Here is a 24,549-nt window from a genome sequence, read left to right as displayed (position 1 = left end):
TTCTTGGTTATCTGTGTTTTTTTACACATTGATCTCCCATAGAATTAGTTGCTTCTAAAAAATAATTTTGCCTTCCAAATCTGCCAGAAATCTGTTATACAGCATTTTTCCATAAGGCTTAATTATTTTCAGTTTGCTAGCAGTAAGACAGACTTTGAAGTCACATTTTAACGTCCTGGAGGTCACAGTAAGATCAGTATTTTAGTCTGTCTACAACTGGAATATTAATCTAATTTGGAAGATTGGATAAAATATCACTATCAGCATATTATTACTATGGGAACACTATGAATTATGTCACTTACCAATACAGTTTTCCTAGAGCTTTTTGCTATAGGTATAAACCATAAGGAGCTCTCAGACCAAAGATGATAAAAATGTTAATAAGTAGCAGGTGAGTATTTATCTCCAGTACAATGGCACCTGAATTGCAAACTGTGTCACAGTGATCTTAAGGGTTGAAAAAACAGAATTTATGGTACCTTTCTATTATCTAACAAGAGGTTAGCCAATATGTACCTTGTAACCCATGAGTCCTTTAAAATTAGACATAATAGTCATGAATCAGGAAAAAAAGCCTTCATTAAATATCTACTAAAGACAGTTTGACTTTCTGTAAAATTATCTGTAACTAGAAAATGTTTATATATCTTCTTTAAAGTTGCTCTTTCTTCTTAAACTGCTTTGATCCAATGTGCAGGTTTTTCAAAGGCTTCAGAAGCTTGAACTAACCCTGAAATACAATACAGCAGTTTCGCCACACACTAGAAATTAATAATCCTGAATTCTTTATGCTTTATTCTTTTTCTTTAGAAAGTCTGAAGTAATCTTTTTTCCTTGTTTTTCTACAGCATTATGTGTAGAATAAGCTGACCTGTTTTTTTGGCTTTTTCCTGATACTGGTATAACTTTTTTGGTTGTTAGGAACATTTAGTAAGAATTATTGTATGGGAATCAAGACTCTGTAGTGCCAGTCACAATAACTGTGTTACCTCAGTAAAAAGAACTTTTTTGAAGGATATGCTGAATTGGATGGCAATTTTTTTGTAAACAAATAAATTCAGGTTAAAATTGTGATCCTATTGACCTCTTGGAATTCTGAGCCTAAGGGGAAGAATTTTTTTTTTGCTTTTGTGGAGCTGCTTTCTCCTATTTCAAATATTTTTGTACCTATTAGTAGCTTTTGTTCAACAGTTCTAAGGGTTCACAGGTTATTTTTTTATAGTGAACTTCCTTGTTACATTGTGTTCATTGCTGTTCACTTTACTCAAAATAGTGCTAGAAAACATCATTTTGTAGGACCACATTATTTAGTTCTGTGCTTAGGCTTCTGTCCCTTGAGCCTTTTTAGTATCTTTCAGTGGCAATGTGAAGAAGCACGGTGCTTTAACTTTGTCAAAATTGCATTTGTAGTACATGCTAACATATGTAAACTAAACATTAAGTAGGCTAAATCTGGCTCTGTCTGAAAATTGTAATTCTTCAAATAAAACAAAAAAGCTAAAGCTTGAGAAGATCAAGTACTTTTCAGGGTCCCTCATCATGGCAACTTCAATTGGTCTAGCTGCAGGTAGCACAGTAATTGCTAAAATAAATATACAGTACCTCATTCTTCTGATAGGTGTAATCTTCTCTGCAAAATATTACTCTTACTAGCTAGCTTGTAATTTCTATGTGCCGTTTACTTCCTGAATTATCATGACCTTTTTTAAGTAAATTGTGGCTGGCCAGGTTTTATGGGTAGAACTCTAAGGCTTGCAGCAATCTAAGCTTTTACATGAGAAAGAAATTCTTCAAAATGCTTCTAAAACCACTTTTTTCCTGAATAATTTTCCTAGCCAAAGGATAAGACAAATTATGTCTGTTGCTCCAACAGTAGAAAATTAGCTACTGTTATTGGCCATGCATGCATAACAGCTAGTTCTTGAAATGGGCCGGGATTTTCATCAGCATCTTCAAAAGCCAAACGTGATCTGTACTTTAGAAGCTCTAGTCATTATTCATTTTTTTTGCGGGGAATGAGGGGAATTTTTGGATAATTTGCTGGAATTGGTTTTGAAGTGGATGCTTGTTTTGGTTTGCTTACATCTTTCCTGTCTCTCACGTTATACCAATAGGTCTACATTTATGGTGTTGCTGCAGTTCTGTGGATGGCTGCAAAATACAGTGTTCCACCAAGTCACAAACTAGCATTGCCAAGAAAATTAAAAAAACTTCTTCTGGATATGGCAAGAAAAAACCCTGAAGAAAGACCTTCTCTAGCTGATGCAATTAAGGTTGCTAGATTTAAGCAATTTTATGTGAAATTTAGTTGTGTCTAAAGTCTCATTTTAGCAATTTGAATACCAAAATATTAATTTATTTTTGGTAATAGGCTGATATCTAATTAAATGATAACCAGTCACTTTGGGATTTGTTTTTAAAGTTACCTTCCTAGGGACACAGAGGGGCGTGTTTTTAATTTATATTGAAATAGTCAATAAGGTACTTGGAATAGGTTCATAAGACTTCTTAAACTTAGATTACTTCCAATTGATTATCTTGACTTTGTCCTTGTCCAAGAATACCTCACTTGATTGAAAACTTACTTACTGACTGAAAATTATGATTTTGTTTTGTTTTGTTTTTTAGACATGCAATCATTATTTACTTGAACAAGGTATAAACAGCAAAAATATTTTGGCATTGTTGAATAAATCTGTCTTTAAGGTAAGAGTGCCACCTTTTTTAATTCTCTCTGTTTTTTCAATTAATTCTGTAAATTGTATTTCAGTACAGTTAAATTTGTTCTTTTTTATTGTTTTTTAAATTATTTTCTTTAATTTTCAATTAGTCTTTAAGTATTGCTTTTTTCTAGTTCTTGCTGTTGGAGTGATCACTCCCCAGATTTTGGTGCCCTGACTCCACAATCTGCATGGGTGAGAGCTCATAAATAAGAAGAACCAGTGACTTAATTTAATAATCTCTCTTTTCATTTACCACCCCTCTTAGCAGAACGGAAGACATTAGTATGTAATTGACGCAGCGTTCAGTCAATCCATGGAACTGACTTAGTTTAAAACTTTTATTACCTAAAAGTTCTGATTTGAAACAGAGAGTTATCAAGATTTCCAGACAGTTCTACCAGTCCTCAGAGTTTTGTGTGTCATTTGTTTTATTTCTCCACCTCACCAATGACTAGGTTGCTGCTTTGCAGATTACAGAAACTGAAAATCCTGAAACTCTAGGTTTATATAGGGTTGTTTTGGTTTGTTTGGCTTGGGGTTTGGTTTTTTGGGGTTGGTTTTTTTTTTTTTAAGTAATGTACTGAGCAGAATTTTAAAAAAAAAGAAAATGCTAGTAAATTTAGTTTGGACTTCAATTTTTATTGTTAGGCTGTTGAGGAAGAAGTAATCTCTTCTCAAGATCATGTTGCTTTTGAATTTAAAAATGAAAGCCATGAAATGGACCCTTCAGAGTCAAGTCTAGGTAAGCAGTCAGACTCTTTGACACATTTACTTTGTTTTAATATTCTCTAGATCAGTTCTTCATGTAAGATTGTTTCAGTCAGGTACAAAATTATTTTTTCTACCTAAATTTATTGTTATTTACCTTGCATTTATATTTTACATATTGTTCATCTTTTTAACTGTGGTTTTGTTTTTAGGATTTGTGCCTATTACCAGTGAAAGTAAACTTGTAGCAGTTAAAGGACCAGTACCATGCCAGATTTCTCTAAATTGTGAGAAAGCTACATTACCTGTTGCATTCACCTCTCCTGCAACTCACTTTAAGCCTATTATTCTGCAACAAAATGCAAATACAACAAAGTTAGTATATACTAAGCAGAACAAGTTAAACATAAGACTTCACTGTTAAATCTACTGGAATTGTCCTCAAAAAAAATTCTGTGTTCCCTTTCAGAGAGGTTCACACACCAGTTTCTGAGCAATTGAAGAAAGAAACAAGAAAAGAAAATCACATTGACCACAACAAATCAGGATATATAGGAGACTCTAAAAGCTATGGTACTGAGGACACAGATATTGTTGAAACTACACCTGCAATACCTGAGCATGATTTACAAGTTCCAGGCCACTCACCCCAGATATCTTCAGAAGAGCAAAAGTCAGACATTGCATTTACTTCTGTAGTACCATTACCATCACCATCTGATTCCTCACATATTCTACAGGAAAAGAGCATTTTATCTGAAATTTCTTCAAGCTCCGTAGCTTGCCCTACATCTCCTAATTTTCTTCATATAAATAACATCATTCTCAAACAGGACTCAGAGCAAAGAGTTTTGACATTTGTGCCAGTACATTTAGCTGTATCAGAGCAAATACCAAATAAACCTCTTCGTTCAAGAATTGCTTATGATTGCTGTCATAGTTTGCCAGTGCTACTTTCAAGTACTATTGCAAGTTATAAAATGAGCACACAAGCAGAAAATGATGCCTCCCTTAGCAAAGTGCAAAACTGTGAGACTACTAGTACACAGAACAAGTTTGATAAAAGTAACCCAGTTACTCAAACCAACTGCCAAGAAATTAAGAGTGCTACCAGTGTAGACAGTATTTTCACTGAACGAGAACACACACCATGTGCCTCAGTAATTCAAGACAATTCTCATCTCTTTGATGTTGAAATCCTGCCCCAGCAGAACAGCATAAGTGACACTTTACTAAAGAAAGTGGTTCATCTTATACAAGAGGAGTTTGCATTTGATGGCTATCTAGAGAATGGAGTTGAAGTTTTTGATATGGGTATGTATGTTTTCTCCTGTATATTATTATCATTGATGTGTAAGAATGTTGTTAGTAATGTCTCTTTCTCTTTTTTTTTTTTTGTTTCTTTTTTCTCTTTTTAAACAAGGTAACTTTATTTTAAACTTAAAGGGAATTGAGTTTGGTATGTTCTCTGATACAATTTGTGAGAAGTTTTGTGACCTCTACTGGGATGAAAAATTACTGGAGAGTCTCTATCAGGTGGTAAATGGAGAAAGACCCTCATGTTTATGGTAGGTGGTTTTGAACTTTTTCCTTCTTACAGTTCAATTTAATGCTTTTCTCCCTACTTCCTAGAAGCAGGAAAGGATATGCTGCTTCTCTTCAGGTGTCTTTACTTGTTGCCTGCCAAGTGTTAATTGCCCAGTCTATTAGATACTTCATGGCCTTCCCCATAGCAAATAGTGCTTAATGGCTTAGCAGAAAATATTTTCTATTAAGCTTGTCTTGTAACTCCATCTTAGGATAGCTGAATAATGGACACCTAATTCTGATCAATATTGGTTTCAATCATTGATGGAGAGCTTTATAGTCTTGTTAGAAAGAGGCTGTTCAATCAGAATTGACATATATTGTTCTTACTGTTCAGTTTACTTATTCTGTTTGAGTTTAGTTTTCTATGCATCCTTTTGTTATATTCACACCTAAGAACAAGGAAATTAATTTAGCTTTGCTAGAAATGTTTTACTTAACTGATCTAGTTTGACCTGATGTTCCTCCTGGCAGTCTTTTGTAAGTAGCCTGTTCAGTGAGAAAACACCAGCTTAATGTCTCATGTTTACTATTTCATCTTCACTGACGTATTTACCTGAAAAATAAAAACTATTTTTACCCCTACAGCAAGTTTCCAAGACGATAGACTACATCCTCCAGATATCAGACCCTGACATGCTGGCCTATTTCCCATTTAGGTTGCAGTTTTTAAGGAGCCATCGAAAGATGGTTGGAGGTTAGGCTCTTAATTCCCCAGAGTTGAATGTTATGGTAGGAGAACCTTGAGCTGTTTTAGCTGAATTACTGAGATAAATGAAGAGGTCATCCTCTATATGAACTTCTGTTACAAAGTAGTTTTTGGAAGTGGGAGTGAAAAGGAAATCCTCATTTATTATCTGGTATAAAAACACAGGTCCAGGTTTAGATCACATGCAAGAACTGTTTGAGAATATCTCTGAGACACTGCTTACTTAACATTCTTTAGAAAAAGAATATAGCAGTTTTTAACTGTTACCTTCTTTGACTTAAAATTATGATAATTCTTATTAGGGATGACTTAGACTGTTAACCAGAGGTTGAAACCTGAGTGAAAAACCCATTACAGTAATTTGCAGTCCAAGTTATGCCTGGAGGTATGCCTTCTGTTTGTATGCATTCTGATACTTCTGTTGGAAATTTGCCAAACACTGTAAAGGAAAAATCTCTGAATCTTACTCAGTATGCTTTAATGTCCATTTGAACATTTTTTTCTTGTAAAATAACAACTGAAGCTGAAAATGCAAACTTCAGAAGGTAGATAAATGCTATGAAACTTTAATTTTTCCTAATATTCTTATATTTTCAGCCCAACTGAGGCAGATGATTCAAAGGGTGGCACGGTATTTGAAGATCTGAAGAAATCTGATAGCTTTGTGGCAAGCAGTGATCAGACAGAGGGTGAGAATGGACTTCATGTTTCTAGATCTTTGTGTGTGCTAGGAATCTATCAATGGCACAAGTTTTGAGAGATTAGTACACTGAGTATGTCTTTAGGAGAACACTCCCCTTAGCACTTATGTGAATCCAAACATAATCAATGCCTTGGGGACCTGTTGTCTTTTATATGAAGCTTATGTGTGACCAGATGTCATTGAGTGGGGTGCCTGTTTAGTTTACTTTTACTTACTTTTATTTCCGCAGATGTGTCTGTTGAAAAACTCCCCAAATCCTAACTGCTACACATGGTTTTCTTGTGTTCATCCAGTAGATGTTCTAGTGGCATGCATGCATGTAGGCAGAGGGAAGGGGGATAGTCATACTGAGTCATCTCCATGCAACATAGCAAGCTTAGCTAGGCAGAGATGAGAGCTTTAGAAAATGCTTATGACTCCTTAGGTGTTTTTGAAGAAGTTGAGGATGGACTGAAGGATGACTGTGCAACAGATCTGGTCCTTTGTTCACTTATCAGAATTAAAACAAAACTGGGCAATAAAATAAATAAAATTTATTAAAATGACAAATGGTATTCTCAATACAATTATTTGCAAATTCTGGGGAAGGGAATTGTACAGAAATCTAGAAACTGAATTGGAATTGCATTTGGATTTAAATGGGCATTTTTAATTATTCATCAAAAGGGTTTTCACAAACAGGTAAAAAAAGAATAGTCTTTACCTCTCTCCTAGGAATTTCTCCACTTCTCTATTCTGTCCACTGAAGTGTCTTTTTAAAGATAGATAGCAAAATGAACAGTGGGTCAAATGTTTTGTTAGTAAAGATAGTTTTGCCTTTTGATCACTATCTTGGTTACAAGACACCATTTCAGGGCAGTCATTGAGGTTATATTAGTGGATTTTTATTTATACTTCTTCAGCATGGGTTTTGTGTTTTTCCTACCATACTTTGTGATTGAAGGCTTACAAAATATTCCGTCTTTCAGTAACTGAACTCAAAACTGAGCTGGGACTGGGAAATCCCATCATTATAACAAAGCCATTACCCTTTTTAGGCTTGATGTATTCATGGACAGGTTGTATTTGGTTGCTGTATGAGTATTTTTTTTTTTTTTTCCAAGATAGTTCAGCCAAGTTGCAGCATTTAAACTTGGTTACTTTTCTGTTTTGAGCAAAGTTAAACCATGTGTTCTATACAAAACAGCTTATACCCCTACATTGTTAACTTTTATGGCAATCATAAATTTGTAAGTTTGCACTTGACTGGTGTCGTTCTATGTTACAATTTTCCATTTTGGCTCAGAATGATTGCAAATGTAGAGCTAGACTTTCCCATGGGGATGTGATTTCTTTGAACTAGTAATTTAGGTCTGTTTGACTCCAAGGTGGCATATCTAAGCCCTGGAGGGTTGCTCAAGTGAAAAGGGAGACTTCTGGCAGGCATAAAAGCTTCTGTCAGCATCATACCAGCTTTTGACTGTCACCTCAGTCCCTCAAGATTGGTAGTAAGTGTTATAACTGCAAAGAAGTCCCACCATAGCGCAAGGGAGTGAGTCCTGTAGGGGTAGAAAGTTTAACATCCATGTCCCCTTTGGCTGTATCAAATATTCATGCCCTCTATGTATGGAATAAAAGCTTCAAGACTTATGGATGGAAAAAACCTCAAGAGCAAAGCTTTTTACTAGTGCATGCACAGGTCTGGCAAATTCAACTTTTGTTTTAAAGCTTTTGTACTATGCTTTGTTTAAATGCCTGTTGAATATGCGCAGAACATATTTTGTAATTTTCGGAAGTGTACTGACCAAAGCTTACTAGTTCTGAAATGTCTTTAACCTTTATCATTTTACAATGTATAGTCAAGAAAAAGAAAGCACAGAGCCAAAATAAGCATCTAACACTACTGCTAGAGGGCATAAGTAGTCTCATAACTGTATTTTGTAAGCATAGCGTTTAAGTTCAACAAAGCATGCATAAAAGCACATGACCATTTATTTCTTTCCCCCCAATACACCTTCTTTAGGAGAAGGGGAAGCAACCTTTGATGTGAAGGCTGAGCCTATGATGAATACATCATTAGCTGAAATGGATTTTGATGAGTCACCTTCAGATAATTTCAAAAAAGAATTGAGGCTGCAGAATACTATCACTATAGAAAAAAAGGGGCAACATTTACAAAGCAGCGGCTGTTGTACTGGTCCAAGCTTTACAGAAGAAAATATAGAGCCAGAGGAGGATACCATAATAAAGATAGCTGGAAACAGCTACCTTGTGTCTCCCAATCTACCTGACTTTCATAGCTGTAGTCCTGGTTGGAGCAGTGCATTTTATGGAGCTGAATGTTTTGATTCAGAAGTTCATAATTACATGAAAAACCTTGGAAAGCAGAAATCAAGTGAGTCACAAAATATAGATGCTAAAAAAGTGGTGAGTACATTGATTTAAAATCATTAAGATACCTCTTTTCTTGATGGTTAAAAGTATGATAATATTTATTGTGTTATAGTGAATTGCAACCCCCTTTCTTCTTTTAAATACTTTTAAAGTGTTTTAAAATACTCAAAATTTTTGATGTCTTATCTATAAAGTAGGGCAAGGGTAGTATTCCAAAATAAAGAGCACTGACATTAAATTGATAATCACTGACCTACAACCCATCTTCTCTTTCTGAAGATGACCAGAGAAGTACCATCTGCCGTATGCACCAATCCCATGGTGGGTAATATTATAGAAAAAAAGCTAAGAATGGCTATGACTGGTGTGTAACACAAGCTCTCAAGAGGTCCTCCTTGTCATGTGCTCTCAGCCCTTTTCCTTGCTCACAGTGAATTCCCTGATGGCTTCTCACTGTTTGCCAGCAGAATGGCAGTTATTTGCTCACATCTTCTCTTGGAGATGGCTAAACATCATGATGAATGCAGCCTTATGCTTTTTAAGCAGCTTGGGGAGGCATGGAGGAGCATGGGTAGGGAGGCGGGTTGCTGTAGATTAGCAAGGTCTTCTGTTCCTGTAAAGATCTTATTGATCACATTTAGTTAATTTTTATATTTGTGCATCTAACTATAACAAGCTTCAGTTTGTAAATATTTTTTGAAAATATTTCAAGTCCCAAGCCACAGATTAAGGAATCTGTAGAAATTTATATAGTTGGAACTGGTTTATAGGGAGGAAAAGGAAAAAGTTTAAGTAAAGGAGTTATTAATACTGGAAAACCTGTTAGTATAGGGACACCTGGAATCTTTTTATGTCCCTGAGAATGGTTAGCTGCCTAGTTTGTGTATCCTTATTTCTGCCAGATACATGTTTAATAGAGATGAAGCAGGAGTTGCACTGCTCTTGTGGGTTTCCTTACTGTGGGAAGTTGAATTTGTTCCTTTATTTTTTAAGTGAGCTTGACAAAGTAGAACTGAACAGCTGAGAACATGACCTCGACTTCTTTGTTTCCAGATGGCCAGTTTAAATCCCAATGGATCTATTTACATTGATTTTTTTGAAGCACTCTGACCTCACTTCAGTTTTCAGTAAAAAAATACCTATTCATCTATTATTAGGCAAGTTAAAGCCTGAATCACTGAGGGTGTTCTTTTTTTTTTTTTTTTTTTTTTCTCCTTAATATTCAGGTGTAAGTCCATAGGAGAAAATAGTATGAGAAACTTGACCCACTATTGGTTTGTGTAAAAATAAATAATTAAGTGTTTTTAAAAAATAAGTTTTCAGGACTATCATTCTCAAAAATTCCCATCTACTCAAAAATTCCTATTTCTAATCCTACAGGCCTGTTTAATCCTGTGTAAGCATAGAGAAAATTGGGCTTGCGTAATCTCCCTTACTTGAAGGAGTAATTCTTGACTGAAGAACAGATTTTCATGAGTAAGGGGTTTTCATAAGCATCTAAATAGATTTTTCTGTTTCAAAAGGCAGGTTTTTTTACTTTGAGATTTTACAGACTACTCAGCAATCTAATTTGATTCAAAAGGATTAATTATCTTCTGAGTTCTTGGCAATTGTTTTCCTTATTTAACAGGCATACAACAAAAAATAAGCAAGATTTATGGTGCTTGAAGTCTGCTTTGGAATTTGCTTATGAAATTAATGCATACTATTATACATTGCTACTATATGCATTAATGCATAAGAACTTGGCGAACCCAAGAATCATACAGGAGGCTGGGGGGGAAATAGCCATGAGGTATCTCTGTAGAAAATTATATTGTGTTCATGCCCAGTACATTCCACTGGAAGAAGATTGCTATTGATACAAAGTGCAGTTCGTTCAATTTAACAATTAGTAAACAATTCATTTAGAGAGCAAGTGAACGCACATTCCAATAGCTAAAAAAGATGCATACTACTCTGAGGATAAGTGAACTAATCTTCCTTGTGTTATCTAAAATTAGTGTGAAATCTTAATAGCTGGACAAAAATTAGACTCTAATCTTATTCTGTCTCAGTATTGCAGAAATAATGTATGTGATCTGGACTGCATATGAGGCCAGGTGGACAAACAGGAATAAAATAATTATTTGCAGACAATAAAATCTTGGTATCTTACATAAATAGTCTTCCTAATTTGTGAGATCCCTTTGTGTCCAAGTTACAAGGAATACAATTATAAACTGTCATCTTCAATTGTGAAGTCAAATTTGGTTTATATGCCACCATTTTCTTCAGAGAAGAAGGTTAACGGAAGGTTACTCTAGTACAGCGTTGAAATGTTTTGAATGCATTGCAGAAGAAAAGTCAATTTTCACAAAAAAACACATGTGCAGATACATATATTCTCTGTCACGCTGTTTATATAAAAAAGTCTTGGTATACTGGGATATTCAGATATATAATCTTAAAAATACTTTTAAGAGTATTGTATTAAATATTTTTTCATGGTTTTGTTTTATTAAAAATGCTTTAAAGTGTCTTGTTACTACAAATTCAACAGAGGCTAGTTTAAAATATTGGGTACTTTTTGGTCTCGTGACTATTTTTATTTCTTTCACTACCATAGCATCAACAACTTTAATCTTTCTGCTGGCATTACTACAACACTGACTATCTGTGAAACCCAGCTTCTTCCAAATGTGTTTAAAATAAAAACTTACAGAATCATAATGCTCCACTTGCAGCAATCTTGAACATTTAACCTGAGCAAAGAAAACCTAGTCCTAAAATCCCGCTGTTTTTCCAAACTCCATCAGTCATGACAATTTCTGAAATAAACTATTAGCAATATTGTTGAAACAAGATGAACTGTTACAAGTTTTAACTGGTTGATGTATATAAGAAAGACAGGGGAAAAAATATGAACTGAAATTTATTTTTCTGCTATGTCCTTGCAGCAGCCAGGAGATGATGATTCTTAGCTGTAAGGCAATCGATTATCAACATGCAGGTGATAAGCAGCTCTACCCAGCTTCTTTCTGCTGTCTCTGCTGCCTGATCTGTCAAACCAAACACTACAAATCAACTGTGAAAATGTATAGCATCATTTTAATCTCCATACCAGCAGCTGACAAAGACCAGTTCATATCTCGTTTTGAACAATACAGATGTTGCTGGTACCGTTGATAGGGGTAGGATTTAAAATTTCTAAGTCCTTGTGTATTGCTGTACTTGGATGCAGCCAACAGCTGTATTTGTACAGCATTCTTTTTTCCAGCTAGTTTTATTTGATAATATACATTTATATGTGTTATACTTGGTGTACGTGTTATTTAGAAAATAAATGTCGTCGTTAACCATTGGCATATATGAATTGTTAGCACTGTTAATGTGTGAACAATGAACAAGAGGTGTGCAAATTCCAAGGGAATGATGCACTGTCTGAACCAAAATACTGAGAAAATGAGAGAGACTCAATGTGAAAATTAACATGAGTTTTCTGCCAAAGTAGAAGCTTGGAAAAGTTAATTATTCCGGTTGCCAACTTCTCCCTGTAAATTCAAGTGCAGAAAATGTGTGTCCCATACCCAGTCCAGGAGGACTATAGAGTCCAAAGGAAGGCTTGTAAGGGGCTTTGTCGAGCAGACAGGTGGTTTGAGTTGCTGGAGGAAAGTTCTGTCTCTCTTGCAAGGTAGAGCTGTTTGTCTCCACCCTGTCCTACCTTGTTTAAATCATCTGTTAATCAGTTTTATTTCAGAAACCAGCTCCCTGATTAGCCGTAGTCTAGTTTTCATTGTCTGGCAATGATTATGTCAACCTATTTTTTGTCCCAGGTCTCTGACAGATTTTTAAAAAGTCAGCAATAAAGTTGAGCTGATTCTGCAGCTTTGCGGTAAAGCAGTGTTTGTGCTGAAGCAGAGTTTGGGAGCTGATATTTCAAAGAGTGAATGTTTAAAGATGGTTAGACATTTGAGCTTGACTACATTTGTCCTGACTTGTGGCACTTCCCCTTCACAGGGATACGTCTGCTTGGTCAGTTCAGGTCTTGTCTGCAGCTGGAACTGAGTACTGAATGAGAGTAACCACACAACTTACAGTTTTGGAGACATATACATCTCATTAATACACTTAATCTCGCCAATGAAAATATTCATACGATTCAAATATTTCTTTATTCTCCTGCTAAATCTAAATCCAATTAAATGTATTTAGGTTTTTTTAATTTTGTATACCCATAAGTAGGTTTGAGAACATGCAGGTTCTGAGAAACTGAGTGCCAGAACATATAATTATATTTATGATAGACTTAAATATTCTGCCATAAAAATAATTAACATTTCTGGTTTTCTACCGGAACCTGTTGGATATTGTCTGCACCTTAGATAGGTTGCGATTTAATAAGGTGCAAAAAGTAAATCATTTGTTATATGATGAACAATCTTAACAATAGGATTAATCAAGCTATTATGATTCAAAAGAAAGGTAATATGTCCTCTTATGTTTGGAAGGAATGTGAAACAGCTAGCATAAAAAAATATTTATGGATCAAGGTGACACTTTCAAATGTCATAAAAATAATTAATGCTTTACTGTGTAGGTGCTTATCAGATTGTTCATTGCTGTTCTTAAGGTCAGCAAAGGTTAATCTACCTTTAGAAAAGTTACTTAGGCAAACAAGTATATGTCCCCTGACTCACGTCACCTCTAGTCCAGGAGCTGCTGATTTTGCACCCTCATACGGAGCGCATCCAGGCAAACCAAACCAAGTCTTTGCAACAGAGCAAGAAGGGAAGGCCAGGGCTGCAATTTCTCTAGGGGGATGTCCAAGTCTGCCTTTGGAATGAGAAGAGCTTTTTTTCTGTAGCCTGATAAGCTGGCTTCAGTTCTCTTGCAGCCCCAAGCCTTCACCCTTAGCCTTTGCCCTTTTCCTGTTTGACCGCACTGGGTTTTGGTTATCCCCCAGATCTCATAAGCTGCTTCTAAGAGTCTCCACCAAACTTCAGTGCACTCAAGCTCTGACTAGGAGGTTTCTAGTGCAAGTTTTGCATATCCTGGCCACAGTTTTTCCTTTCCCATTCCTTTTCTCTTTTCCTTTCTCTTCTGCCAGTATTCTGCAGCCTTTGGTGGAGTCACCTTTCAGCATGTAATAAACTTACGCTTCAAGGACAGGTTGGAATTTGGAATTTTGCCAAGTAAACAAAGTTGCTCTGTGATTACTTTATTCCCTAGGCCAAGGGATGTTCCATAGAAAAGCGTCCTGACAAATTAAATGTACTTCGCGGGGAGCAGAACAATTGAATGTATAGCTTCCATCAGAAACGTTTATATTCTAGACCTATCTAAAATGGAAGATGATGTGGAATAGACTGGGCATTTGCTACTGACTTCATTGCTACTCACCTGAGGTTATTTAGGGAACAAACCACTTCTGCCCATCAGATTCCAAATGTAAGAAAATGGCCACTCTTTCAGATTCCCTTTCTGTGTTCATAGTCTCTTAATCAACTTGGTTTCACTTTGATGAAATCAAACCTGTAAGTAAAAGCAAGCCATTTCCAATTCAGAATCTGGGTAATAGCTTTTCTGTGCTTTCACTATTCTCTGTGTGATGCCTGTTTGCTGTTAAGTCTTTTAAAAATCCACAGGGCTTTTGTGACTCTTGCTGCTAATGAACTATGTTGTTAAACCTTTTGAGCTTTTCTGAAAAACAGTGACAGGTTTTTCTCAAACTCAAATTAATTTCTAGTAAGTCCATCCCATTAAAGCTAACCTATTTACCAATCTGTTGTTTGATACGTTAGCTCTGAGCTATGTGTTTTCTGATCACCCTGCTTTGTGGGAGTTCTGTTTGCTGCATTCAGTGAACTTCATTTAAAATGCTCTTTCATGTAACTGGGTCACTACGAGTTAGCTTAGGACCCAAGTGCAAAAGCCACCACTTTTCTAAAACACAACACACATCATGTTTGTTGTTTCAGAATAAATCAGAAGCTGAACCCAAAATGGATGGCCCATTTTCATTGGTTGGTAAAAGAATGAAACCTTTGATAAGCAAACAAATATAAATGTTTACATTAAATTTTATATTATTGTGAGAAGCCCAATATACTTTTGTTTCTATCCATTGCTTGTTTTATAATTCTATAGGAATTGAGTTCATTTTTTCAATTATGTAAAATACATAAATATAAAATATGAAGCTAAACTTCAAAATTGATATGTCCTTTATTTATAGAGCAGCTCTCCTGTCTGCCTTCTGACCTGGTTGTACAATATAATGTAATCATACCTGTTTGGAAACCATTGCTTTCAGTCAAATGTTCAGTTCTTGCTGCAAATATAGGTCAGCTGCTTAACAGAGCATTTCTGGGGTCTGCACTGCTTTCAGAGCCCATCACTTTTAATTCTGGATGACTTCTGAGACTAACTTTTAAAAATGCTCTTGAAAACAACGAGGTAAGTGCAATTATAATTAAAGGCATGTTTATATAAACGGCTTCAGACAGACTCCAATGTGGTCTCATCATAGGCAAATCAGCTGCAGTTCTCAAGCTGTAGAACTGTGGCATAACTAGTGCTTTTCTGGGGACAGGTGGTGCCTGTGGTCACTCGCCCGTAAGCACAGGTGTGAAAGGTAGTTTTTCCTGGGGAATATCATATTCTTGTCTGCTTGGATGTTCTTTTTTTCACACAAACTAATTCTCTTCTAAAACTTCAGTTTCCTACTAGAATCTTGCATTTACCGTTCTGATCAGAATCCTTTTTTCTCTTTAAATAGGAACTAGAACAATTGCTAATGATGGAGACAAAAAATTACAGAAAGACCATAAAGTTTTACCAGAAACTATTGCAGAAAGAAAGAAGAAGCAAAGGTAAAATTACAGGAGCTTGCCAGTAATGAAATGGGTGTGTAGTACTTGTAAGGATTTTTTCTGTAAATCGGAATCATTGATGTTTTTATGCTGTGTGCTTTAAATCTAAAGGTCCTGAAACTAAGTCTATGTTACCCAAATTGAGAGGACAGCTACAGGAGATGAAATCAAAAGTGCAGTTTCTTGAACTGGTGAAGAAATATGTGCAGGCAAGTCAGACTTTATTTTGCTTGTGTTTCATTTGTCATTTCATTACTACATTAGTGTAGTTGGCTGCTCAAGTCAGTATGTGAAATGCAAAACATTCTGTGTCAAAGTGCCAAATTAAGTAGGATCTAAAAGAATTATTAAAATAAAGGTAATTGTTACTGGTATTGTTTAAAAAGGAAAAAAAGCAATTGTATGAAATGCGATTTAGCTTTAAGTTGTTGACTGCATTTTGTGTGGATTTTCCTCTTTATTTTCCTATGGTTTATTTTTTCATGGCTTTGGATTTTTGAGCAGATCATGTATGCAGAACAGTGGGGTGTGGAATCCTGTGTGCTGCCTACAGTCATTCACAATGGGAGAACTGACACCACGGATGGGGCACCTACGGATGAGTCGTCGTTGCTTCTTTACTATAACACAGAGAAACACCAATGTAACAATCAAAATGGAGTAAGAGTTCTGCAGGCTGGTACACCGCTTGGTTTAATGGCTTATTTATATTCTAGGTATGGTATATTTTGCACGTTCTTAATTGGGAGTGGGTTGAGGCATAGTTGCTAATTGAGGAAAAAATAGTCTCCGTGATAATTCCTTAGTTACTCAATATTGCATAAATTCTCCTCTCTTGTATCAAGTTTAATGTTATTTCTGTGAATGCTTATTTACAGAAATGGGCATAGAGATGGCAAAAACTAGTCTGATAAGAAATAAGTCAAACTGCTAAGTTTGGATTTGATTAAAACTCGAAACATTTGATAATAAATCAAAACCTAATAACTTTTAACTTTTTTATCCTTTACTTATTTGAGGTTTTGATCTGATAGTTGCCATGGAATCAAGGCTTTATGTTACTTCCAGCAGTATAACAATTCTTCAGAGCGTATAATTTGATAATTCTTACTAATAGGGCCTGGATGTGAAAACGTATAGGTTCTGTTTCACAGATTATTGCCCCAGTCCTTGGGACTGATCAAGATGCAAGCTTATCCCAGGGCTTAAATGGGGACAAAGATGCCTCTAACCTTCAACAAGGGTGAGAGCAGTGTTGTTTTAAGGTACCTGAGCTATAACAGTATGAAGGATGGAAACTGCCCGAGACACTCCATCAGACTTGTGCCACTGTAGAGGGAGGAACTTTCTCCCAGCTCATCCTGACTCTGAGACCCAGTTACTTGTCCTGAGTGCTGCTTTTCCTCCTAGTTAATATTTTGGACGAGGTGAACAAATTGTTTTGGAATTGGAGCTTCCACATTCATCAAACCCAAACTTTCATGGTTAGCCATAAGCCGTCAGGGAGACATGACAATTAACCTGTGTTAAGACCTTGAGAGAGTGTGTGTATACATAAAGGAATAAAACGCGCTCATATGTGTGTATAGTAAGTATATTCTGTTGTTAAAGCAACTGCAGCTCTAATTAAAGCTACAGGAAATATTTTCTTGCTTAAAGTATCTACTTTTTATGCTGCTGTTATAGTAAAAATCTTTTAAAACAACATAAAGTGGGATGATAGAAAAAAGAAAATTAAATATGTTCCTCCATACTATTTAAATGTAACTTTTGATAATACTAGAAATGTCAAAGTGTTTCCTTGCAAAATTGCAAGTAAAGAAACTTTTTTTAAAACAAATTATGCTTTCAGTGGTGGCAATCACAATATTTGATGTGTAAAAATAAAATAAAAAGGAATCAAGGTTTTACGTAGAGCCTGAGAATTTAAAATACCTACTAGTTCTTGATATTTTGAGGATTTTTTTTACTGTTGCTGTACACTAGTGCAAGAAGATATTGTGTTCTGGCTTGTCTAAAGTTTTTCTTGTGCTTCACAGAAATGCATTTTTAGAAGGTTATGTACAGCAGTTTCTCTACACATTTCGCTATTTCTGCACACAAGAAGAATTTTTGCAGTTTCTTCTTGATAGAATCAGCAGCACTTTATCCAGGTACAGTAATTTCCTGTGAAAAATATTATCAAAGCACAATTGACCTTTTCCCCCAATGGCAAATAGATATTTCTGAAAAAAAATACTTAATTAGATTGAATTTTGATGTTTGTTTTTGTAAGACCTTCTGGACAAGTGAGAGTAAAACTAGAGGAAGTGCTGTATTTGACAATGTGATTACTTCTTTTTTGTTCTGAATCCAAGTCTTTCTTTTGCCAGTTGTTCGGTGATGGATGGTAAGTACAACCACAGTGTTGTTTCCATAGAGCCATGGATTCTACAGACATGAAACATAAGAATTTAAGATAGTACAGTCAATAACAAATAATACGTGTGGGTTTTTTCAACACTTATTTTTAAATTGGAATCGGATATCAATTTTGGTGAAGTAAGTGCCTTTTTCTTCTCACCAGTGCAAGCCTGGATCCTTCCACATCACTTACCAAAATATGTAACCGCAGTTTCTACATCCTGCAGGCTTGGATTGAAGACTGCTACAGTGTAGACTTTGCAACAAATACTGATCTCTTGTGTACCCTAAAAGAATTTATTTCTTCCAAGGTAAATCAGAATTTCAGTAGAAGATTTAAAAAAACAAAACAATTTAAGTCAGTTATGGTATAGGTAAGATTGTTATTACAAAAAACAGTCATAATTACAATTAAAGTAAAAGAAAAATAGTGCCGTCTTTGACAGCTATGTTCAATATGTCTGGTTTTGGACAGACATGAATCTTACAACTATTTTGCGTCTTGCTAATAATTGAGTTTGATATTCTATTAACCTGTTTTACATTTACAGGTTGCTCCATTAAATGGCTATGGTGAGCGCTTGTTGTCATTGCTTGAGGATGCTTCTGCCAGGAAAATTGACAGCACTCATCAGTGCTCCAGCATGGACAAATGTGAAGAGGAGGGGGAGGAGGACAGGAAAACATTACATTCTCTATGTAAAAAGCTCTCAGAAGATGTTTCCAGAAAGGCATGTCTTTTTCTTCAGACTGCAGTATATGGAGCACATTTCAGTAATAATAGATCAGATAATCAAAATGTTGAGAGGAGCTGAACTCTTCATCCTTGATACTAGCATGTAACCCATAGTTACTAGGAAACATTTTCCCCCTTGTCAAACGTTAATACTTTTTATCAGGCATTTATCTTTGTAGGTCTATAAATAGAGGAAAGCAGTGGGGGATGAGGGGTTTCCTGCTAGAACTTCAAAGCTTGTAGCAAAAACTTGTCTGAACTTTTGTCTGTATTTACTGGTTCATGTAGTGTGCTGGTGAAAAGTAACCCCAGAAGCTGAAGTATACTGCAGGCTTTTCCTGAAAAAAGATCTCTCTACAGAGTGACCAAAATGACATGTGGAAGTCTAATGTATCAATAATGTGCAAGTTGAATTTAGAATCAGCCTCTTGATAAAGGTGCAGAATTCTGTGGGGTATACTGGGGATTCAACCAATAAAGGGAACACAGAATAGAGGAAACATGGACGGCTTTGATTGTCACTGCATCATAATGATACTGGAAGGTGGAAGGGAAAAGAATGGAAAAACAAGTATTTCTTTAGAAAGGGCTGTTTGGTTCTAAGCAAAAAGAGTACAACAAATAGTAAGAGACAGTAAGAAGTAAAATATAAAACTTGAGAATATAAATTATTTTATGGCAGGAAGCTTGAATGCACAGAAGTTTCGATTGTTGATTGAGATCTGGTAACCTCCTGCTTAGACTCATCAACGGCGCATATTATATTAGCTTAAAATAGCAATGTTGAATAAACCAATTAGCGTCTGGGCTAACCTTGGAGATTAGCTGAAGAGTTTTGCATCCACAAAGGTGTTTCTCTAACAAAACATTTCAGAAAGTTAAGTCAAGGGGAGACATAATGCTTGCTTTAGAGAAGTTGTAGCTTTACATACTTTTTTTCTACAGAACTTTAACTGGAAACTTTCCAAAGGTGTGGGACCAATTGCACAATATCAGAAAGAGCGACTGTACACTATTTCGTCAGTTTTGCCAAAGCCATGCTATAACAGTTCTGCAGAAGAATTCCCAGTCTCCTTTGCTAAAGCAGATGAAGTGGGACCATATCTCTTAATAGAATACAGTGCGCAACGGCTTTGTTGTCAGCTGACATTACTGCAACAGGTACAACGGACCGGGTTTACTTGGAAGTACTAATAATATCTACCTTCTTACTTTATACTCAGCCTCCTTTCTCTACCATTTCCCAGCCCTGTTTCAAGTGTATTTTGTACTTATTTCATAAAACTTTGAATTAAAATAATCTGTTGTTCTCTTGAAATCTCTACAGTAAATTTTAGAATGGCTAATTCTGTTCTTAGGCTGTGATCCCTCTGATAAATTTGCTGAAGGCAGCGGGGAGGGAGAACTTCTGTCATTTTTATCCTGGAGCATTTTAGAACTGCTAGATCTAACACCAGTTATATCTTACTCTTTTGTTTAGGAAGTATTTCATAAATGTCATCCAGTACACTTTCTAAATTCAAGAGCACTTGGTGTTAAAGACAAATGTGTTGCTGTCCAGAAGTAAGTTGCTTATTTTAACTGCCCTTCTATTCTGTTGATGCACAGTAACTCACTGTGTTAGACCTTTATTACGTCCAGGAAGGGAGAAACTTTTTAAATACTTAATGTGTTTTCAACAGACTAGATAGTCTGTTTACATATTTTTTTTTTTTAATTCTGGGAGATTTTATACATGTGTATGTATGTGTACCTATGCGCATATGTGTATGTGGTAGGTCACATCTGCAAGGTGATTTCTTTGAAATCTAAAGTGGGTCAGGCCAAAATATTTCTGAAGACTTGTGTTATGGGGGTTGCTTCAGAGGTTTATTTTTGTAATTTGTAAAAAAATGTAATGGTTTCTGAAACAGGCTGCTTGATAATGCTTCTCCGTGTGTATATAAAATCTCAATGACCATTGCAGAATCACCAAATAGATGAGGTAGGAAAAGACCTCTCAAGATCATGTAGTCCAACCCCCCTGCCTTGAGCAAGGTCAGCTAGAACAGGTTGGCCAGGATCGTGTGCAGTTGGGTTCTGAATGTGGATGGAGACTCCACAACCTCTCTGTACAATGTTCACCTTGTACTGTTAGGTAGATGAAGTATCAATATTCACAGGTACGTAAGAATTTTCCTAATTAGAGTGGTTACCAACCTATTTAAATTACTTGCTCAATGGTAATTAATGTCTTCATCCAGCCACATGGACCTAATTATATTTGATTATGGTCTACTTGTTACATATTCAGTGGATTCAGCTAGCTTCTAATTAGTACTTGTTAATTGCACTACCCGTAGTAGACTTTTCTGTCTAAGGATAGGGAACGAACACCTAAAGCAGCTCATTTATTACAGATTGTTAAATGACAGGGGCTAAATCAGCTGGTTTATCCTGATTTGGGGGTTCAGGCATGGGAAACAAACTGTGTAGTGCTACTAGGTATCTTGCTTGATTTCTTACGTGGCTGCAGTTTTTAATGACTTTGGATTTCTGGTTGTCATTTTGTGTCAGATTGGATGGTTTGTTTTATTCAGTAGCAAGTGGTGAAGATGTCTTTATGTACAGAAATGTATACTGCATATGCCTATCTTGTAATCACATATAATTATCTCGTAATTATAAGACAGAGAAAGTAACATAGTTCACTATGTACTTTGTAAAAGATTATAAAATCAAGACTGCAAGCCCTGCCAAATTATTTTAAATGGTTAGAAGTTGGCATCTTCACGATCAAGATTTTCTTTGAAAATCCAAAGTCAGCATGAATTATTTTAGCCTTTTTTTTCCATTCTCTCCATAGAGCTGTTTCTACTGAGACAGTTTCACTTAAAGTCTGTAATCTGTTTCTGTCAAAATGCATACAAGACCAGTACCTTCTACAATTATTAAGAAATGCAGACAGTATCAGCACCTGGGTTGCTGCTGAAATTGTAACATGCCACACATCTAAGGTTCGTCATTGTTTTATTGTATTATTAATTACGATGGTTATTTATTTGTTATTGTATATGAGTTGCTATGTAGCAAAACTGCAAGAAATATTCTGAAATACACCTGTGAGTGGGCAGTTAACAATTTGGTTTGTTGTCACAAGGAGGGTCTTGGATGTCTTGGATGTGTTGTAGTAGCAGGTGTCAAAACCTAATAGAACGTAAGAAATGGGTTGCCTGAGGAGAATAGATGTCAGACTTTTAACAAGGGCACCTCGGGGACAGAAAAGAGAAAACTTTGTGTTGGAGGAAAATGTTACTACCGTCAACAATTTTGATAACAAATTCAAAAAGAAAATGTGTCTCTTTTTCTTCCTTCTCATTTAATTTTATTATGTAGTTTTATGTGGATTTACTACATATATTTAGTATATCGTAATTTCTTTATATATATAGTATATCTTAATTTTTTTTCAGCTGCAGGTGAGCTTGTTATCAAAATTTCTTCTTATAGCAAAATGCTGCTATGAACAAAGAAATTTTGCCACTGCAATGCAAATCCTAGCAGGCTTGGAAAACCTTATTGTACGACAGTTACCAGTAAGTTTGGGACTCTGTTCGGTAACTATTTTGCTTAATATAATCTTGTTCCAATATGGACATTAATGTGAAAAACAAAAATATATTTTGTTTTATTGTAAGGCCTGGAAAATTTTACCTGCAAAAGTAGCTGAAATAATGGAGGAACTCAAGGCTGTTGAGGTATAGTATAAAGTCTTTAATGTAAAAATACTTCTTTGGGGTTGGATAAGATGCAAGATCTGCTTAAATGGGTGCCTGTGCAGGATGAAAGCCATAATTATTACTTTGTATTATGGAGGAGATTTTAATTTGATTTAAAGCTGCTGACTCTTAATCTGAGAGTTTACATTACTTTTCATCTCAGTGTTTCTCAAAAATGTATCCTGTGTGACTCAAAATCAGGAAAGAAATTTCAAAGCAAGCTAGGACGTTAGATACACTTTTTCTGATGATTTCTCTAGGAGCTTTGTGCCTGTAATCTGTTTTGAAAAATCTTAGATGTTTGGTTTACCATAGGCATTCTCTTACTGATCTATACAATTTTGAATTGTAAAGTGCTAAAATGTAATTTGGGCTGTGATTTAGAACAATTAAAAATGATGTATAAAGTATCTTTTGATTAAAGTTACTTCCCTTATTTCTGTACTTTATGAATTAATCTGGTAGCAAACATTTTAGTGTTGCCTTCAACTCCAGTGACAAAAGTTAAAATTCATGACAAATAAACACACAGTGCTAAACACACGAAGTGGAGAACTTCTTGTAAAACCTGCCCTGATACTTAACGTGAGATTTATTTGTGTGCATTTTTAAACTAGGTGTTTTTAAAAAGTGACAGCTTGTGCTTGATGGAAGGAGAAAGATTCAAAACACTTCCAACAATTCCATCAGCCCATGTTTTGGCTATGCATGTCCAACAACTTGAAACTGGAGGATTCACAATGACAAATGGAGCTCACAAGTGGACTAAACTTAGGTAATTATTTTAATTATGCATGTATGTCCTAACTTTTTAAAAGATAATATTGTCTACTGGAGTAATGAGAGCTAATGCAACATTTCACAGTGGTTTAAATAGTTTCAGTCATTTTGACATCTAACTAAAGGGATGTATATTGTGGAAGAGAATGCTCCATGCCTTTGAATTTCCTTTAAAGTTTGAGTTTGTTTTGGGTTTTTTTTTTATCAGCAGCAAAACAAACTAATCTTTTTTACCATATTCTCTTTCAAGAAATATTGCAAAAGTTGTGAGCCAAGTTCATGCATTTCAAGAGAATCCTTACACATATACACCAGATTTCAAGCTGCAGTCTTACCTCAGACAAAGAATAACTCGTTTTAAAGATGCAGACGTTTCTGCCTTGGCAGCTGACAACTGTGCCAACTTCCATCAGATACCAGCAGAAAAACATTCACGAAAAATTCAGGACACACTGCGCAGAATGAAGGCAACATTTCAGTAATTACATTTCATCTGTCCTATTCCAAGTGTAAATTGTGAAACTGGATTAAGTTGACTTCATCTCCTGGACCAATTCCCAAGCAAATACTTAAGTAAAGTGACTTAAAAGACTATGTCAGGTTGAAATTATTATATTTCTTAACATGGAATTATAAAATGCTGACTATAACGAGATTTGAATCCCTGGCAACTGGGTGACAGATCAAAAGAATAAAAATAAAGATAAAAGTGAAGAGAGAGTGTAGATGAAAAGGACAATTAATTTTGTCACTGTTCTTTAGCATTAAAAAAATAATTAACCCAAAAACAAATATCTAAAAAATACTGTGGAAATAAGTTAAAAATATAGCTTCTGTTGCAAAGCTGGCCTAGGAGAGTTCGAAGTATAGTTCATTAAATGTTGAATATATTTTTATACAAACATAATACACTTGTATCATGTCACTGTATGCATATAATTCAGGGACACAGATCCTCCGCTATCCTTTGACTGTTGGTGTGTCTTGCTTTTATGTTGTGTATTATGAAAACTATAACTGACTTCAATAATTGGCCGTCTTTTTCTTCAGGCATACTAAGGAAGGAGAGGAATGCCATGCTGCAACATTTTTTTTGTTTGGTTTTAATGTCATTGAACTAACCTCTTTCTAAATGAAAGTAAGATCTGAGGCTAAATATTACCACTTCATTGCTCTGCTTTTGCCCTCATGGCCTTGTGAAAACAGTAAATG

General features: G+C 35.4%; 1 protein-coding gene across 1 annotated transcript in view; it reads left to right on the top strand.

Annotated features, from left to right (window-relative positions):
* KNDC1 (kinase non-catalytic C-lobe domain containing 1) overlaps positions 1 to 24,071 on the top strand; it is a 109,470-nt gene extending 85,399 nt beyond the window's left edge. Inside the window, exons 13-33 of the mRNA XM_035897422.1 lie at positions 2,118 to 2,276; positions 2,632 to 2,709; positions 3,375 to 3,468; positions 3,647 to 3,809; positions 3,904 to 4,748; positions 4,858 to 5,002; positions 6,328 to 6,419; positions 8,436 to 8,839; positions 15,567 to 15,660; positions 15,772 to 15,869; positions 16,165 to 16,376; positions 17,700 to 17,813; positions 18,227 to 18,374; positions 18,615 to 18,794; positions 19,745 to 19,960; positions 20,280 to 20,362; positions 21,645 to 21,795; positions 22,252 to 22,374; positions 22,477 to 22,536; positions 23,175 to 23,332; positions 23,588 to 24,071. Coding sequence (XP_035753315.1) covers positions 2,118 to 2,276; positions 2,632 to 2,709; positions 3,375 to 3,468; positions 3,647 to 3,809; positions 3,904 to 4,748; positions 4,858 to 5,002; positions 6,328 to 6,419; positions 8,436 to 8,839; positions 15,567 to 15,660; positions 15,772 to 15,869; positions 16,165 to 16,376; positions 17,700 to 17,813; positions 18,227 to 18,374; positions 18,615 to 18,794; positions 19,745 to 19,960; positions 20,280 to 20,362; positions 21,645 to 21,795; positions 22,252 to 22,374; positions 22,477 to 22,536; positions 23,175 to 23,332; positions 23,588 to 23,819 — 3,849 coding nt within the window. The 3' untranslated portion in view covers positions 23,820 to 24,071. The remainder of the gene's footprint in view (positions 1 to 2,117; positions 2,277 to 2,631; positions 2,710 to 3,374; positions 3,469 to 3,646; positions 3,810 to 3,903; positions 4,749 to 4,857; positions 5,003 to 6,327; positions 6,420 to 8,435; positions 8,840 to 15,566; positions 15,661 to 15,771; positions 15,870 to 16,164; positions 16,377 to 17,699; positions 17,814 to 18,226; positions 18,375 to 18,614; positions 18,795 to 19,744; positions 19,961 to 20,279; positions 20,363 to 21,644; positions 21,796 to 22,251; positions 22,375 to 22,476; positions 22,537 to 23,174; positions 23,333 to 23,587) is intronic.
* The last annotated feature ends 478 nt before the right edge of the window (positions 24,072 to 24,549 follow it).

The sequence above is a fragment of the Egretta garzetta genome, unplaced genomic scaffold (assembly GCF_000687185.1).
Source record: "Egretta garzetta isolate BGI_Z169 unplaced genomic scaffold, ASM68718v1 scaffold56, whole genome shotgun sequence".
NCBI lineage: Eukaryota > Metazoa > Chordata > Aves > Pelecaniformes > Ardeidae > Egretta > Egretta garzetta.
This window is presented reverse-complemented; position numbering and strand designations above follow the sequence as displayed.